This window comes from Narcine bancroftii, chromosome 4 (genome assembly GCF_036971445.1).
Source record: "Narcine bancroftii isolate sNarBan1 chromosome 4, sNarBan1.hap1, whole genome shotgun sequence".
Taxonomy (NCBI): domain Eukaryota; kingdom Metazoa; phylum Chordata; class Chondrichthyes; order Torpediniformes; family Narcinidae; genus Narcine; species Narcine bancroftii.
In genome coordinates, this window is record NC_091472.1 from 249,175,217 (window position 1) to 249,193,389 (window position 18,173).

The 18,173-nt window shown below is 39.8% G+C and overlaps 1 protein-coding gene across 3 annotated transcripts in view; it reads left to right on the forward strand.

The window, feature by feature from the left end:
* Positions 1-18,173, forward strand: part of LOC138761830 (signal transducer and activator of transcription 4-like) — a 111,924-nt gene that overhangs the window by 83,155 nt on the left and 10,596 nt on the right. For all 3 annotated transcript variants that reach the window (XM_069934627.1, XM_069934629.1, XM_069934630.1), the window contains 2 exons: positions 7,108-7,160; positions 14,746-14,837. In XM_069934627.1, coding sequence (XP_069790728.1) covers positions 7,108-7,160; positions 14,746-14,837 — 145 coding nt within the window. The remainder of the gene's footprint in view (positions 1-7,107; positions 7,161-14,745; positions 14,838-18,173) is intronic.

Sequence of the window (18,173 nt, forward strand, 5' to 3'; positions counted from 1 at the left end):
AATGCAGCATTGAGTCTTTTACTTTGTCCCTTGCTGCCATGCTTCAACTCAGATGATTCACTTGCTGTTCTGGTAATATTATTGATTACATTTGATGTAGTCACCTCTACATTGGAGAAATCAAATTCAAAGAGTTGATTGGTTTGCTCAACAACTCCATTTCATCTGTAAAGGCCTTCAAGTTGCCTATCATTTCATTTCTCCATCTCATATATGACCTATCTCTCTATAGCATCTACACTGTTACCACAAGGTCTAATGTAAGCTTGAGGAATATTGCAGCATATTCATTCAAGGGTATTTTTGCTGCGAGATCATCTATGTTGTTAATTAATTTTTCTCTCTCCACAGGTAGAACCTGATTTTCTGGGTATTTCCAGCATTCTCCTTTTGGTTTCAGGTTTCAGTGTTGACTGTGATCTGGCATTTATAGCATGACCCTTTCTTTCTCTCTTTTTAATTAGGTGTAATCTGATAGCTCTGTATCATTCCCTTTGTTCAAGCCTTGGAAGAGTTGCTGAAAGGGATTCTGAGAATCAGGATTTATTTGCATTTGGAAAGGCAAGGATTATTCAGGGATAGTTTAGTCCTTTGCATGGGAAATAGTCTTAAAAATCTGACTGAGATTTTTGAAGTGATTTGGAGGGTTGATGTTAGATATTATGTACATGGACTTTAACAAGGCATTTGACAAGGTCTCATGTGCTACAGTGCCCTTCATAATGTTTGGGATAAAGACACTTTTTCATTTAGTTGCCCCTCTGCTCCACAGTTTCAAATTTGTAATCAAACTATTCTCATGTGATTAAAGTGCAAATTGCAAATTTTATTTAAGGTTATATGTGTACATTTTGGTTTGGCCATGTAGAAATTACAGCATTTTGTTATACATAGTTCCCCCATTTCAGGGGCATTCGCTTCACAAGTGTTTGTGATTACTCCACTATATTTAATTATTTCATTGGTGCAGGTACAGTAGAGCTAGACTTGCATCTAAGCTTTTGATCACTTTTGGAGTTTGTAGTTGCCATTTTTCAACAATGACAACCAGATTTATGCCAATGAAAGTCAAAGAGTTAGAGATATTGCTCAAACATTAGGATTACCAAAACCTCGCCAAGGAAGATCTCCACTGCTGATGACTGAAGAATTCCCATCATAATGAAGAAAAATCCCCAAACGCTTGTTGACAGATCAGAAGCACTCTTCAAGAGGCAGATGTGGATGTGTCAATGTCTACTGTCCACAGAAGACCATGAACAGAAATACAGAGGCTACACTGCAAGATGTAAACCATTAGTTAGCCGCAGAAACAGGGAGGCCAGATGGCAGTTTGCCAAGAAGTATTTAAAAGACCCTGCAGAATTCTGGAAAAAAAAGATCTCGTGGACAGATGAGACCAAGATTAAACTGCATCAGAGCAAGAGCAAAGCGTGGAGGTGTAAAGGAACTGCCCAAGATCCAAAGCATACCACCTCATCTGTGAAACGTGGTGGGAGTGTTATGGCCTGGGTATGTATGGCTCCCACAGGTACTGGAGCACTTATCTTCATTGATGATGTAACTGCTGATGGCAGTAGCAAAATGTATTCTGAGGTGTATAGAAACATCTTATCTGCTCAATTTCGAGAAAATGCCTCAAAACTCCTTAGAAGGTACTTCATCCAACAGCAAGACAATGATCCCAAGCATACTGCTAAAGCAATAAAGGAGATTTTCAAAGCTTAAAAACTGGTAAATTCTTGAATGACCAAGTCAGTCACCCGATCTAAATCTAATTGAGCATGCCTTCCATGTGCTGAAGAGAAAAATTAAGGGGACAAGCCCCCGAAACAAGCAGGAGCTGACGGTTGCAGTAGAGGCCTGGCAGAGCATCGCCAAAGCTAATCAGCACCTGGTGAATCACAGGCTTCAAGCAGTCATTGCATGCAAGAGATATTCAACAAAGTACTAAACATGACTACACCCAAGTATTATGGAGCCCTGAAATGAGGAGACTATGAACAAAAAGTGCTGTGACTTCTACTTGGCCAAACCTAAATGTATACATATAACATTGAATAAACTCTAAATTGTGCACTTTAATCACGTGAATTGTTTGATTACAAATTTAAAATTGTGGAGCACATGAAAAAAGTATCTTTGTTCCAAACATTATGGAGGGCACTGTAGACTGTTCTGGAAGGTGAGATTGAATGGGATTCAGCGTGAACTAGCCAATTGGTTTAAAAAAAGATAACAATTTGGTGGTGGGAGGCAGTTGTTGATCTTGGAGGGCCTATGTTTCAGGTTGGAGACAGTGCAGCGGGGATTGGTGTTGTTCGTCAAATATATGAATGATTTGGACTAGGATGTAGGTGGCATGATAGTAATTTACAAGTCACAACAAAATTGCTGGTATCGTGAATTTTGAAAATTAACTAAGGGTACAGCAAAATATTAATCAACTGGGAAAAGTGAGCAAAAAAAATGGCAGATGGAAATTAACTCGTATAATTGTGAAGAAAGTTAAAACAGGATAGGAGATGCACAGTAAATATCAAGGCCTTGGAGTGTGTTGTTGAACCTAGGAATATAGCGCATAATTCTCTGAAAGGACCAAGACTTAGACAAGGAAGTGAGGAGGGTGTATGTCCTGGTTTCCTTCATTAGTCAAGGCATTGAATATAACTGAGTGAACAACACATTACAGTTGTACTGGTTCGGCTGCACTTGGAGAATTGTGTACAGTTCTGGTGGCTACATTATAGGAAAGACGTGATTAAGTTAGAATATTGTGTGGATTGTAGGGTTTGAGATACAAGGAGAGATTGAATAGAACTGGGACTTTTTTCGTGCAATGAAGGAGTCTGAGAGGTGTGAAAATTATGTGATGAACAGACAAGGAAACAGAGTCTGTTTCCAATAGTAAGGATGTCTAAAAGTAGAGGGCTTAGGTTCAAGGTGAGAAAGAGGAAGTTTAAAGGGATCTGAGGCGTATTTTCTTTTACACAAAGAATAGTGTCTGAAATGAGCTGTCAGAGAGATGGTGGAAGCAGAAACAGTAACAACACTTAAGAGAGAACAGTACAGGGACTTGAATGAGCAGAGCAAAGAGGGACATGGAATTAAAACGGGCAAGTGAGATTAGTATGGATAGGCACAGTAGTGGACATAGATGTGTTGGGCCGAAGGTCATGATTCTGTGCCGTACAATTTTATGACTCCACGATGTGGAAGTGGTGACTCAAAGGGACTGTTTCTGCGCCTTATGACAATGATCCTAAATTGCCCTAGAGAAGGTACATGGTAGACCTGATGGACATTGGTGACAATAGGCTACAAAGAAAATCAGTGTGGGGATTTTTATTCCTTTGTCAACTGCCACTGTTCCTGCACATCATGCATAAAATTTAAATGAATGGCAGAATGTCAAAATTACATTTCATTACGTGGAATCTGGCACTGAACCACTTTGAAAGGTAAGCAATGACACTGAAAATCAAAATAGAAACTGTGGATGCTGGAAATGTAAAACAAAAGCATAAAAATGCTAGCAATATTCAGGACAGGCCACCTGTTTTGGGGGGGGGGGGGGGGGAGAGCAGGTGTGGGGGAAATAAGGTTAATGTTTTATATCAAAGATCCTTTGTCAGACAGGAAGGAAACAAAAGAAGCTTGTTAAGCTATAGGTAGGAATGGGGAGAGGGTAAAACCATGGGGATAAGACTATTAAAGGAGCTTATGTGGTCAGAATGTTTCTCCATTTCCATCACATTTTCAATATGAGGTTTTCCACACCAGGATACCCGAAATATCCTTTTTCAGAAAACATGGTTTCCCCTCGACTGTGGTTTAAGGAGCCCTCACTCACATTTCCTTGACTCCTCCAGCCAGAGGGCAGAGAGGTGTTCCACCAACCAACCTTCACATCCAACACATTAACCGTGGCAACTTCCGCACCACCAATCGTGTTTTCCCCTCCCCACTCTTTCCTGCTTTTTATTGGGAGTGCTCTCTTCATGACTCCCTGGTTCCCTCAGTCCTACCCACCTCTGCAATCTAGCATCATACACTGGAATAGTAGAATGTGCAACACTTCGTCCCTCGCCACCATCTAGGAACCCAAACAACCCTTCCACATCAAGTAAATATTCACATGCTCTTCCTCCAACTTCATTGACTGCAGTCAGTGCTCTCAAAGTAGCTCCCTCTACATTAGAAGACTAAACATAGACTAGACAATGGTTTTTTGGAGCAGCTACTAAAATATTAAAGGGCTCATCGCACCTTGGTCACCGTCTCTTCTCTCCGCTTCCATCGGGCAGAAGATGCACATGCTTTTTATACTATTTGACCACCATTATATTACTCCCTGCACTTACTTATTTGTTGCATTACCTGGATAACGTGCAAAAACTAAGTTTGCCACTTTATCTCGATGCATGTGAAAAATAAACAATTCAATTCAACAACTTCAATGCTGATTCTCTGTCTGTAATGGCCATCCTAACCTCCCAGTTGCATGTTATTTTAACTCCCCATTCTCAAACTGACCTGTCAGTCCTTAACCTTCTCCATTTGGCAGGGTGAGGCAAAACACAAACTCGAAGAACAGAACCTTGTATACTTCCTTGTGATCTACAACCCAGTGCAAAGAATGTTAAATTTTCCAGTTTCTGGTAACTTGCACCATGTGTTCCTTTCTCTCCTGGTTGCTCACTCCTCTCCTGTCATCAAGTTTCATTCCTCTCCCCCAATATGTTCCATTTGCCTATCACCCTTACACATCTTCTAGTTCATTAACTTTCCCTCATCTGGTTTCCCCTGCACTTTCTCATCGGATTTCAATATCTTATGCTCCCACATCACTTTCCAGCTTCTGGCTGTACCTCCACCAGGCATCATCTACCATATTTTTCTCTCTCCTTATCTGTCTCTACCCATCACCCATCAACCACTGTATCCCATCTGCACTCCTCTCCCTCCTGGCTCCATCTGTCCTCATCCCTCCCTCTCACTTCTTTTCACTGGCTATCTTCCCTCTACAAAAGTGGTTCTTAATCTTTTGCTTTCCACTCACATTACCACCTTGAGCAATCCCTTACTAATCACAGAGCACCGATGGCATATGGATTATTGGAATGGCATGTGAGTGGAAAACAAAAGATTGAGAACCACTGCTCTACAATCTCACCCCTGATGAAGATGTTCACCTGAAATGTCCTCACTGATGCTTCACAACCTCCAGCATTTTTATTTTGAAAAAAGAAGTGAGAGTTGCAAAATAGAGAGAAATTTTCACTTATTTGTGAGTACTTTGTCGAACACCAAGATACAATCTTCCAAGGCAACCCCAATCCTAACGTACCTCATCTCACTCTCACTCTGACCTCTCAATCGATAGCCTCCTGAACTGTCATGGTGAGGCACAACACCAGTTGAGGAACAGCACCTTGTCTCTCTGCACAAGTTGATTCATTCTGGACTCTATTGACTTCTACAAATGGCTTCCTGATCTGCTGGGCTCGTTTTCCTGTTCTCTGTTTTGCAACTCCTTGCTTCTTAGCTCCCATTCACTCATTGATCAGATAACCATATTTACAGCTTATTCACCTGGTTCCACCTTATCAGAGACGTCCTCCTGAAGACTTACAAGTTTCCTTTATCTCCTTTTCAGTTCTAACGAAGCGTCTTCGACCTACAATATTGGCTTTGTTCCTCTTGCCTGACCTGTTAAATTTTTCCAGCATTTTCAGGATTTTTTTCAAGCTTCAATATTGTCCTTGATCTCGACCTCCTTATTAAGTGAAAACTCAGCTGACATTCAGATATTATTCTATAGAAAAACATTACAGGGGCCAGTAAAACACAAAAAAAGCAGTAATTAATTAAATTCATTAATTGCATTCTTCTCTGTCTTAAGTGCGTGTTTCAGCTATTTCAAATACATCATCAGATTTTGTAGTTAAATCATCTTGAAACCTTCATTTAGGTTTTGTTCACTTCAGTGTGGAAATGCAACTGTCTGACACAAACATGAAAATGTGACAATTTCAGTGCACAAAATATTTCTTCTCATTTATTCGCTGAGAATCAATAAAAGTGAAAATCATGGAGTTTCTCCCAAGGCCACCAGCAAAAAAACCAAATCCCTCAACTATGACTTGTTACTTATTTGCTGTCTAAGCTTTCAGAGTCTCAATTCTTGCCAAAAGAGTTCCTTGTAAGTGCAATTCATCCTCAATTTTATACACAGGAAAGAAATGCTGTTCACAGAATAATTCCCTCAATGATCTATCTCAGCTTGTACACCAACAAAATTTTGGCAGCTATCAAGCGACATGCTATAACTAATATCCACAGTATTGATAATTATGTCTCTTGCTTCTCTCCTATAAATGTATAATCAATTTTAAATAAGTCTTGCATTTTGCTCAATTTATTTATTCTCCTTTTGATGGAATAGCTGCGTTGCATTTACTTGGCTCACTGTAAAATAATAAAACATACTCCCCAAGAGTTTTTATCTTCAGTTAAAATTATCTATTTTTTTTACTATCCTAATGACAATTTGTAAAGTACATCAGACATTATGATAATTTTTTTTAGGCCTTGGTGAATGCAACTATTGGCTTTCAGCAGAGATTCCAAGGCAAGTTACTAATTGCCTGGTGGTAAAGCCCCATTGGCAAAATGGTTGGAATGTAAGCTTTGAAAACAACACTACTTTTGCATTCACCTATAATGGTGGTATGACATTGAGAATTTTTTTTATAAAGCTGTTTGCTTTTTTGGGTGATATGTGTTTTATTTGGAAAAAGATTGGACATTTTTGGAACATCAAGTAACTTCAACCATGAAGGATTTAAAATAAGACCATCAGCGCAGCGGCAGAAAGCAAAGATATTCTGAAAGCACTTAAATTGGAAGTGTTTCTACCCAAAAAGGAAATGATTAGAAATGGCAAAGTGCCATGGTTAAATATGTCCTTTTAGCATTCATGTAGAGACTTGAAATATTGGCAGTAGGCTTAAGTAATTCTCTACTTTTAAGTTCATATTTTTAGGAAATGTTATCTATTTCTATCTTTAGATATTTAGTTGTTATTTTGTTGCTCATTTCTAGGACAGCAGCTGAATTACAATGATTGCCACATTTCATGGAATAAATTCTGTAAGGCAAGTAGAACTTATAACATTGACATAAAATTATTGAACGTCTGATTGGGACTTAGTATTACTGGTATCATGTGCCATTATAACTCTTAAGGCACAAAGATGTCGGTAGCATTTTCACATTATTGTAATGCTTGATGCACCATATTGTTAAAATGTTTCTGCAAAAAGCATTTTCCTTTTTGTGGAAGAGCCATATAATTTAGCAATCAGGAATACATTATATGTGTTAGTGGTTAACCATTTTATAGCTGTTGCGAGGTGAATATATGCGGCTGACTTCGTTGCTTTTGCATTAATAGAAAGAGAAACCTTTTTCATTTTTAAATAATGGGACGTGGTACCAAATTTTCATTCCATAATCTCATTGTTCGACAACAAATACACTGTACATGAATAACTGATGTGGCAACTTCAGATAAAAGGTTTGCTAATTCATACCGTCTTCTGAAAAGAATCATTTTTAGAAGGCTGTAATTTTTTCTTCAATTCATCAGGGTTGGAGAAAGGAGATTTTATAAAGTGCAAATCCATGAGTTAAAGTCATGCGAAAGCTATATAAAGCACAAAATTGTGTGAAAAGTGCATTACATTCTCTCCCATCAGAGTGAGAGTTTTAAAAGTGATGTCGGAGTCACTTTTGAGGTAGATTTGCTGTAGATCAGTGGTTTTCAAACTTTTTATTTTTACTCACATGCCACCTTAAGTAATCCCTATGCCTATAATCCCTATAACACGCACATGCATATAATGTGCAGAAAATAATAAATTATGTAAAAAAATATATATATATTTTTGTATAATGCACACATGCAAATATTGCACGGGTATATTCTAAATTCTGGCTGACAAAAGCATTTTGCATTTAAATGGAACATGAGATAAAGCACATACCAGTATCTGCCACAGTTAATCTCCCACAATTAACACCCAATCAACTTTCCAGAGGTGCCCATTATATTCTTTCTTCTTTGGCTTGGCTTCGCGGACGAAGATTAATGGAGGGGTAACGTCCACGTCTGCTGCAGGCTCATTTGTGGCTGACAAGTCCGATGCGGGACAGGCAGACATGGTTGCAAGGGAAAATTGGTGGTTTGGGGTTGGGTGTTAGGTTTTTCCTCCTTTGTCTTTTGTCAGTGAGGTGGGCTCTTCGGTCTTCTTCCAAGGAGGTTGCTGCCCGCCGATCTGTGAGGCGCCGAGATGCACGGTTTTAGGCGATATCAGCCCACTGGCGGTGGTCAATGTGGCAGGCACCAAGAGATTTCTTTAGGCAGTCCTTGTACCCACTATATTATATTGTGCCCATTATATAGATGCTATGTATTAACAAGCTCTGGAGAGGAAGCAATGAAATAGATCAAAGACGGTTAAGGCAGGATTTTAAATAATAATCTCAGATCAGAGGCACATGATATGTTATTCTCCCTAACAGAAGAGGTATGGGCAATTAATATTAGGCCATTTCAAATGTCAGGCCTCTGCCTGGAGGCTGACTACAAGCGTGGATTGAAAACTTAATACTTGCCCTTCAGACAGCAGTCCTAAAAAGCTGCTCCAGCGTCACATTCATATTGAATGGTGCCTCGTACTGCCCTCTGGAGTCGATGGAGGCAGGGCAACTGGTGCCATAGAGCCACTGTGTTTTCCAGAGCAATTCCAGCTGAGTGGTGGATTATGGGTAGGGAAGGCAGCCATTGCTCTGCCACTTCTGAGCCACAGAGAGTTGCCCCAAAAGCCGAAGTGGCCTGGTGAGGTTGTCACAACCGGCTGCCCCCCAGTGGCTCCTGCCGGACCCCACTGCCCCAACAGCTCCCACCCGCCACCCCTGCCTTGAGGGAGTCTTGGAGGGAGAGGGGTGGGTAGGAGATTGGTCGCAGGCTGATGGCATCATCAGCCCACCCCTAACCACCCACTTGCAGCAGCTGTACATTCAGGTCAGGCGGTGGAGCGCGGTGCTCTGCTGATTATCCTTCCCTGAGAAGGGTTGAAATTGGTGCCTCAGCCATAGCACATTCAGAGAGATAAGTCTTTAGGTGTAAGGGTGAAGAACCCCCACCTTTACAGACAGACATTTTCCTTGCTTGAAAGGGCCTACAGGTACATGATCCTTTATCCCAAACCCCTGGGGGACAGTGTGTTCTGAATTTCAGATTTTTCCAGATTTTGGAAAGCCCACCCGAATTGTGCTGCTGTATCCACCCCACCCCCTTCCAGTTGCCTGGCCGCCTTCCCCAAGTGCTGGCCACCTTCCCCAAGCACCGGCCACCCTGCTGCCTCCCCCAAGCGCTGGTCCCGTGGCCACCTCCCCCAAGCGCTGGTCCCGTGGCCACCTCCCCCAAGCGCCGCCCGCCCACCTACCCCAAGCGCCGCTCGCCCGCCTCCCCCAAGTGCCAGTCGGCCGCCTCCCACCTCCCTCCCCACTTACTGGATTTTGGAGATTTCCGGATTCTAGATGTCTGGATAAAGGATCGTGTACCTGTACTTATAAGGTGCAATGCCCTAGCCAGAATGTCCTGTTTATAGGAATACCATGGCAGTCAATACAAAGAAATATTCCCAAGATCAAAATTCCCCACACTCTCTATAAATTGTGCATGTTCTTTCATTGCTGCTATTACATTCTCATGCTGGCCATAACATTCCCATGCTTACTATAAATTGCTGGCACATCTTTCCCATGGCCACTATAAATTTTGCACATTCTATCAATGCCTCTATTACAGCCTTGTGCTCTCTATAATATTCCCATGCACGATATAAATTGTGCGTATTCTTTCATTGTTGCTATTATTTTCGCGCTCGCTATAACTTCCCACACTTGCTATAAATTGCTGGTGCATCTTTCCCACGGCTGCAATAAATTGTGCTCATTCTTTCAACGTAAAAAATATTCTCATCTAGCGTGCACACATAACGCGTGGGGAAGGTGCCTGGTTTGTAAAATGCACATATAACGGTATCTAAGGTGGTATGTAAGTGGAAAGAAAAAGTTTGAAAACCAGTGTTTTAATATATCTAATTGGTTTGTTATGTGCACGGTTTTGTAACTCCAAAGGAAATGGGCCAATGACAATTTTTCTCAAGCAAAATATTTCCATAATAATTGGGTCTAGAGCAATGGTTCTTGGAGTGATAGAGTTCTACCACCAGAAGGAGTTGGAGACAGACATCTGGGGAATGCTGTTGCATCTTGGGTAGATTCAAGATGGACACCTCCACATGAGGTCTGGCATGTGTATGTTCTGTCCTTTGTGCTATTTGCTTAATTAATAAATCTAGTTATTTTATAAAGAACCCAAGTTTCTTTACTGTAATGGAAGAAATGTCACATGGTACCTGAATTGAAGAAACAACCAAGTTCTGCTGTGCACAGAAGTAAAATAAGAAACACACAGTGTGCATAGTGAGTAACAGTTAATATTAGCAGTGAAAATATGGAGAGTTTAAAACCTCCTAATACTGGAAATGTTAACCATGAGTGGAGACTGTTTAAACAAAGCTTTTTGCTGTATCTGCATGCCATTGGAATTGATAGCAAACCAGATGCACAGAAGATTGCACTGCTGCTTACCATGGCAGGACCTCAAGCACTAGAGGTTTTCAACACATTTGTTTTTGCTGAGACAGAAGACCAGAGCAAATTCGACAAGGTTATTGAGATGTTCGATGAACACCAAAGAAAAATGAAACTTTCAAGAGGTATGTGTTTTGTTCGCACTTGCAGTTCCAGGGAGAGAGCTTTGATACTTTCTTAACTGACTTAAAATTAAAAGCAATAACATGCAATTTTGGATTGCTGCAAGATTCAATGATTCTTGATCAAATTGTGTTCGGAATTAATGATAAGAAGGTGAGAAAGAAGTTGCCATGAGAGACAGCTTACCGTAGCTGGAACTGTGAAGATATGCCAACACATGAAAAAATTTGGTGATAGTGTAAAAACCAATGAAAATGAAGGCATGGTTGTCGCCACAGTGTCTGGATGCACACACAAACAAAAAATGAGATGGACAAACCAACAAAAAGATGGAGAGACATTCAATTGTAATCATGCGCCAAACCAATGCCCAGCTTATGGAAAAGTCTGTAACAAGTGCAAAGGGCAGAATCACTATGCAAAGCAATGTTTTTCCAAAGAGAAATGAAACAGAAGTGAAAGTGGACAGACTGTAGAAGACACTGTACACACACAATAGAAGAAACTGCTCTCGGTGATACACTTTTTCTGTACCACCATCCCCATGAAGTGAACAATGTCGAACAGGATAAATGGACTGTGTCATTGCATTCAAGTTAGACACAGAGGCAAAAGTCAATTTGATCTGTGAGCACAACATCAGAGCAATGAAGAAAAAGCCATGCATCCATGCAAATCCTGTACCGCTGAAAGCATACGATTGACAGAGCATAAACATGAAAGGTACACATCAACTCGAGGTGAAAGTTTAAAATAAAGAGCACCACCTCAGGTTCACAGTAATCCTAGATGGACATGAATCACTGCTGGGTGACAAAGCATGTGAAAACTTAAACCTAGTCAAGAGGATGTATCACATTAACAGTGACCAGCAGTATGGATGAAATACTGGATTAATTTCCCGACACCTTCAAGGGGTTTGAAGTTCTACCATTCACCGATAAGATACAGTTAAAAGAGGACACACAGCCAGTAGTGCTGCCCAGTGGCAAGTTCCAGAACCACGAAAAGAAAAGCTCAAGCAAGAACTTGACCTAATGATAGCATTTGGGGTCATAAAGAAAGTAGAGGAGCAGGTAGAATGGGTGAATTCAATGGAGTGTGTCAAAAAGAAGAACGGTGACCTATGCGTGTGCATGGACCCAAAACACTTGAATGCCAATATAAAGACGGAACATTATCAGATTCCGACCAGGAATTAAATTACAAGTGCATTGTTTTTCACTAAATTAGATGCATTCCAGGGCTTCTGGCAAATAAAACTGCATGGTGATAGCACAAAATACTTCACATTTAATACACTGTTTGGCCAATACTCCTGTCTGAGGATGCCTTTTGGAATTTCCTCAGCTCCAGAAGTGTTCCACAGGACAATGGAGCACATCATAGAAGGGATAAATGTGTACATGGATGACATGATCCTATGGGGATCCACACAAAAACAACTGTTCCACAGTTATGTATATGGTTTACCAACGTTTGTGGCAGAGACAGACCATAAGCCATTAATAGTAATAATCAAGAAAAATCTCAATGAAATGTCGCCAAGAATCCAAAGACTGATGATAAAGTTACAATGTTATGACCTTGAATTTGTGTACAATCCAGGGAAACTTGGGTTAGCTGATGTCCTATCCAGGGCAACAATGCAGAGTGAAGCACACAATGAGAGTTCTACAGACATTAATTCACCGATGTGAATCTCCATGTGAACCTGATCACTGAATCTCTTGTATTTTACATGAAATCCAAGCAGATCGCAGCTGAAACAGAAAAGGTCACAGTTCTACCAAAGGTCATCAAGAATTTGAATGAAGGGTGACAATGGACCATACTCTTCTTTGCAGAAGCTCAATCAAGAACCGAGATGTTGAACAGAAACCAAAGCGCCTACAAGGGAGACAAAAAGCAAACTTTGACAAGTCAGCGAGAAGCCTAGGGCCACTGGCACAACATGACAAAGTGAGACTCAGAAATTCCAAAACTTGGGACAAAAAGACTACTGTTCTGGGAAAAGCAATTCCAAGACCATACACTGTCAGAACAGAGGATTGTCAAATACTGAGGAGGAATCAAAGGAGCCTGCTGAAAATGCCAGAGATAAATGCAGAGGATTTAGCCTGCACAGCAACAGAAGAAATGCCACCTATGCAAGACAGTAGTGGACCAGCAGAGCCGACATAATAACTTGTGTTAAGAAGATCCACACAAATTGTCAATGCACCTGACAGACTGAAACTATAAAAGAAAAAGGACACACTTAAAAGTTTGTGTTGAACTTGAAAGAACATGCGCCATGTTTAATTAAACATCTCAAGGAAAGGGGATGTAATGATAGAGTGCTACCACCAGGAGGAGTTGGAGACGGAGTGCGTAGCATCTGGGGTAGATTCAAGATGGATGCTTCCACATGAGGTCAGGCTTGTGTATGTTCTGTTCTTCGTGCTGTTTGCTTAGTTAATAAATCTAATTGTTTTAAAAATAACCCGTTTCTTTATTATAATAGAAGAAACATCACAGTTCTCAACCTTTTTTTCACCCACATACCACTTTAAGTAATCCTTTACTAATCACAGAGCACCTATGGCATAGAGATTACTTAAGGTGGTATGTGAGTGGAAAGAAAAGGTTTGAAAACCACTGCTCTAGATGGTGGGTGGTGAATGCAGGCACCATGCCCCTTTGGTGATGGAACATCATGGAGGTGAGAGCCCAAAGTTTGAAAAAAGAGGCAAGAAATTTGATGGTGTAGAGCATCATATTTTTGTATACCACATCCAGGTGAAACTATTTAAATAGAAATCTGCCACAAAGGAAAAACATGGATTTAGCAAGTTACACAAGGTATGTGATATTTATTCAGGTCTTCAGATGCTTGAATTTACAAAAGACCCTGAAGGGCCACAGTAGAGCTCGGTGTTCTCTAAATTTTTTTGAATGTAAAACAGTGTAAATTTTGTTGAATGAGCTACATGAACCACCTACTTCCACTTCCATCATATTATCTGCTTTTGCCCATCTGCCATTTAAAATAATCCTAGATTATTGCACTGGACTCATGTATGGCCTTCTCATTCAATCAATGCTCATTAAGGATCTAGTGCCCAATATTGCATTTTAACTCTGAACTCACTAATACTGTATCCATTTTGACGTCATGAAAAGATGTATCCCACTACATTGGCTTCTGTGGAGGATGGGTGTTTCTGGGGTAAGATCCACTGCACTGGTAGCTCGTATATTCTCAACCTCCCACAAATTGTAGTTCATCTAAAACTTCCTATTGTGGATCAAGCTCTGATCACTCATCCATCTGGTACTTCAAGCTGACACATTTAAAATTCCATTTCACATGTTAGATCTCCACTTACTTTAATTTTCTAATCTCCATTCAAAACTCCCAACTCACCAGTCTTTTGTTTAATCCCTCTTTTCATTCATCCCACCATTGCTGTTGTGCTTTTAATTTCCTAAACCCTTAGTTTTGGAATTCCTAAACCATTCCAAATTTGTCTCCTTTAAAGCCTCCTTCATTATTCACACAATTGACCAATATCTTCTGATCTCTGATTTGTTTAACTTGATATTCTGTTTTGATAAATACCCAAGAAACATCTGGAAGTATTTTTGGATGTTGATGGTGCTTGAAAAATACAATTAATAGTTGTGGTACAACTAGTGTAAATCCGGTAACCCTAGGAAGTGAATGAATTTTATTCTTTGAATTCTTGTATTTGTAGTTTATTGCCGGGCAGGAATGTACACAAATGTATTTCTGTGTCTCTCACTCTGCAGACAGTTTTTTTTTGTTCCTCAATTTCAAGCAGTTTTGATCTTCAAGAAAAAAGATACTTCTAATGTCATGGTAACATTCCGTGGTTTAATTTTCAGGAAAATCTGCCAAACAGATTCAGTTTCTGGCTGTGGTTAGATGGAATCCTGGAGCTCGTCAAGAAGCACCTTCTGACTTTGTGGATTGATGGGTAAAAAAAAAGTCACAGATAATAATTAAAATATTTGTTAATTTAAACACGTTAATTGATTTGTGAGAATGTTGGACTATAAAGTTGCTTGACTTTATAAAGAAGGGACAGTTATTTAATTTGATTTAACCTGGTCTTTCATGTGGAAATATTTCTTTTAACAGGAGAAGGTACTGTTTAAATCTGCCTCTTGAATATGGTTGCATCAATTTTGTATTTTTTTCCACTGTCATCGGTTATATTCAGTAAAGGAACTTTACATTTATCTTCTGGAACTCAGAGGAACTTGATTGTATCTCTGTTTGCACCTGTAATTATGCTTACAACCTGTTTTCTTTATAGGATACAAATTCAACTCACTTCTAAATATGTTCATCATATGAGCAAATGATGTGATGAAAATTTGAGTCACATGTCAAATACCTGCAAGAGTAAAGTAAAATTCAATCCTTACTTGAAACATCAATTGTATTTCTCAATGGTATAGGTTTGGTTTGTTAAATTGTACACCAAATATGCTTTGTTCTATATTATTTGCACCTTGAATATCAGATTACTAGGCTCTTGTCCTCTCTTTGGTTGACTCATGTATGGCCTTCTCATTCAATCAATGCTCATTAAGGATCTAGTGCCCAATATTGCATTTTAACTCTGAACTCACTAATACTGTATCCATTTTGACGTCATGAAAAGATGTATCCCACTTCATTGGCTTCTGTGGAGGATGGGTGTTTCTGGGGTAAGATCCCAATCAGCAGTTTACTCTTCTGATAATTGAAGGACTCAGACCTTTTCTTTAGCCAATTCCCTTCATTTGATACTCAGGCCTGTGGACGATCTGTCACCTCAACAAGGAGCTCCCCAAACGTATAAATGCATGGGTTTAAATTCTCCAATGCTATCTGACGTTAACCAATTTTAAAACAGTCACCTCCTGCAGCAAGGATTATCCCATCAGTATTAAGCGATGCAATGTCTGTCTACATGATACACCATATTATGGACCAATCACGCAGATGTGTCCTCCTCCTCTAAGGTATTTTTATAGTTTTGATTTCCCAATTCCTGTAAATTACATGACTAGAGAGAAATGGTTGCAAAGTTATCAGCCAGAATGTTGTTACCAGGTAACACACATTCCAGAATCTCCTGCTGTCTGCAGTAAGGGCTATTTGAAGGAGGAATAAAGAAATGAATAGTTTTAATAGTTTATTCATTAGAAAATAGAGCATGCTTAATTTATCAAAGTGAGCAGTTTTAAAGAAAAACGCCACTGTGCATCTGTGGCATTACACATGCATGCATTCACGCACACAAAAGCCTGCTAAATTAAAAAAATGTTGAGAGTTTTTGAAAAGTCCAGATCTTTGGGTGGTCCTGAATTTTGGACTTCTACTGCAGTTAAACAGGCAAGTGTGCAGTTGCTGTGATTTTTAGTGCCATGCCCAAAAGTGCTGGGGAAACTGAGCAGGTCATCTCCCTTTGCTTCCTGATGTATGACCTAAGTTTCTCCAGCACTTTTGTTTATTTTTCTGCGATCCTTTTGAGTACAGTCATATCAGTCTCATTCACAAGATTTATATTATGAATCTGGAAGTTGTTGTCTTGTTATTTTTAAGGAGTATAGACAAAAGAAAGCTCAGAATGAAATTTAAGTTGCATTGTTAAAGCAATGGATTCTAGTATAATAACTTCAGAGGAGGAAAAGGGATTGAAATTAATCAGGCATGGTCATGGGAAAACAGTAATTTTGTGATAACTTTATTTTTGTTTCTGCACAAGAGCAATTATCATTCACGCAATCTCATCACCTCTAAACCTTTTTGCTCTAATTGACTTAATTACAGACTGACTAAGGCTGATAATTTAGTCGCAATGTATACAACACATAGCTAGTATTATTCTGTGAACTATTATTTGTTATTAGGGGAATTTTGCCCAGCATATTAAGAACATTTTAAACATCAGAGAATAAGTTGCACTCCTTAATTAGTTGATGTACTCTAAAATTATTGATATTCTGCAGTACTGCTAATAGGAAAATTTATTTTTACTGAGTACAGACTTAATTGCAGATAACTACGACTCCAACATCAGCCCCTTTCACACCTGCAAGTGATCCCAGGAATCAAACACCGATTGGCCTTTAAAGTGCCAAGTGTGAAAGCAAAATCAACTCAATGTTAGCGTCAGATGACATCATCTCACTCCAGGGATTGACGGCCTCGACCCCTAGTACAATTCCTGGCGTCTGTAGACACTAGCGTTGCAATCAAGCAAGTATGAAATGGGTTATTACATTTTGGAATTGAAATGACCCAAGTTTTTGCACGAATGCAGGAAGAAAAGATTAAAATGAAGGTATAAACTTTGCCATGGGAAAGTCACAGTTGGGAGAGGGGAGAAGAGAGAGGAAATAAATAGCAATAGCAGACAATTTTTAAACAGCGTGGGAAAATTGGTAGCTATAGTGCACAATTTATATAAAGACCGTGGGGGAAAAAAAACAATGGTGACCCTCACTTCCCAGAATGCCTTGTGGCAGAGAAACCCCTCTATGAGTGCTCCATCCATGCAGCTGGGCACACAGCCCTTTCTCTGCTGCATGGAATTCTAAGAGGGCAGGTCTGTCATCGTTTTTTCCACAGTATTTATAAATTGTACACGATAGTGCTATCAACTTTCCCACGCTGTTTAAATTGAATGGTAGGGTGGTACAAACTTTCCCACACTATATACATTAAGCGCTAGAGCGCTACCAATTTTCCTAACCTGTTTAAAAATTGCCCGCTATTGCTATTTATTGCTCGCACTTTCCCCACAGTCCCTTATAAAGGTTAATATAGGTCGGCACAACAACAACAGGGCTGAAGTGCTCATACTGTGCATGAGGCATGATTAATTTTGTTCAAATACAAGATCATAATACATTTATCAGGATTTAGGGCAGGTCAACCGTCACTCAATGCATCATGATGTACCACAGGTAGAAGGTAGAACTGTCCTAACCCTGGGGATGCCTCCTTGCATGTGTGAAAGCATTCATTGTCCCAGTTAGGAGTGGTCAAATGTGAAAAGTCAAACCTATTCCTATCCCGGAACACTGAACAGCCAATTTAGTGGAATGCAAGTGTGAACGGAGCTATAGTTTGGAGGAAAATGGGGTGTGCTGTTTTCATATGCAATGTGACGGCCTAAATTAAAACTGCTTCATTCAATTCACACATGCTTTCAATATGCTGTAACACCAATCACTTAGTAAACAACCAATGATCCTCACACAATGATATTAAAGCCTGATGCCAGAAAAGATGGTTTGACCTTTTCTTGGGAAAG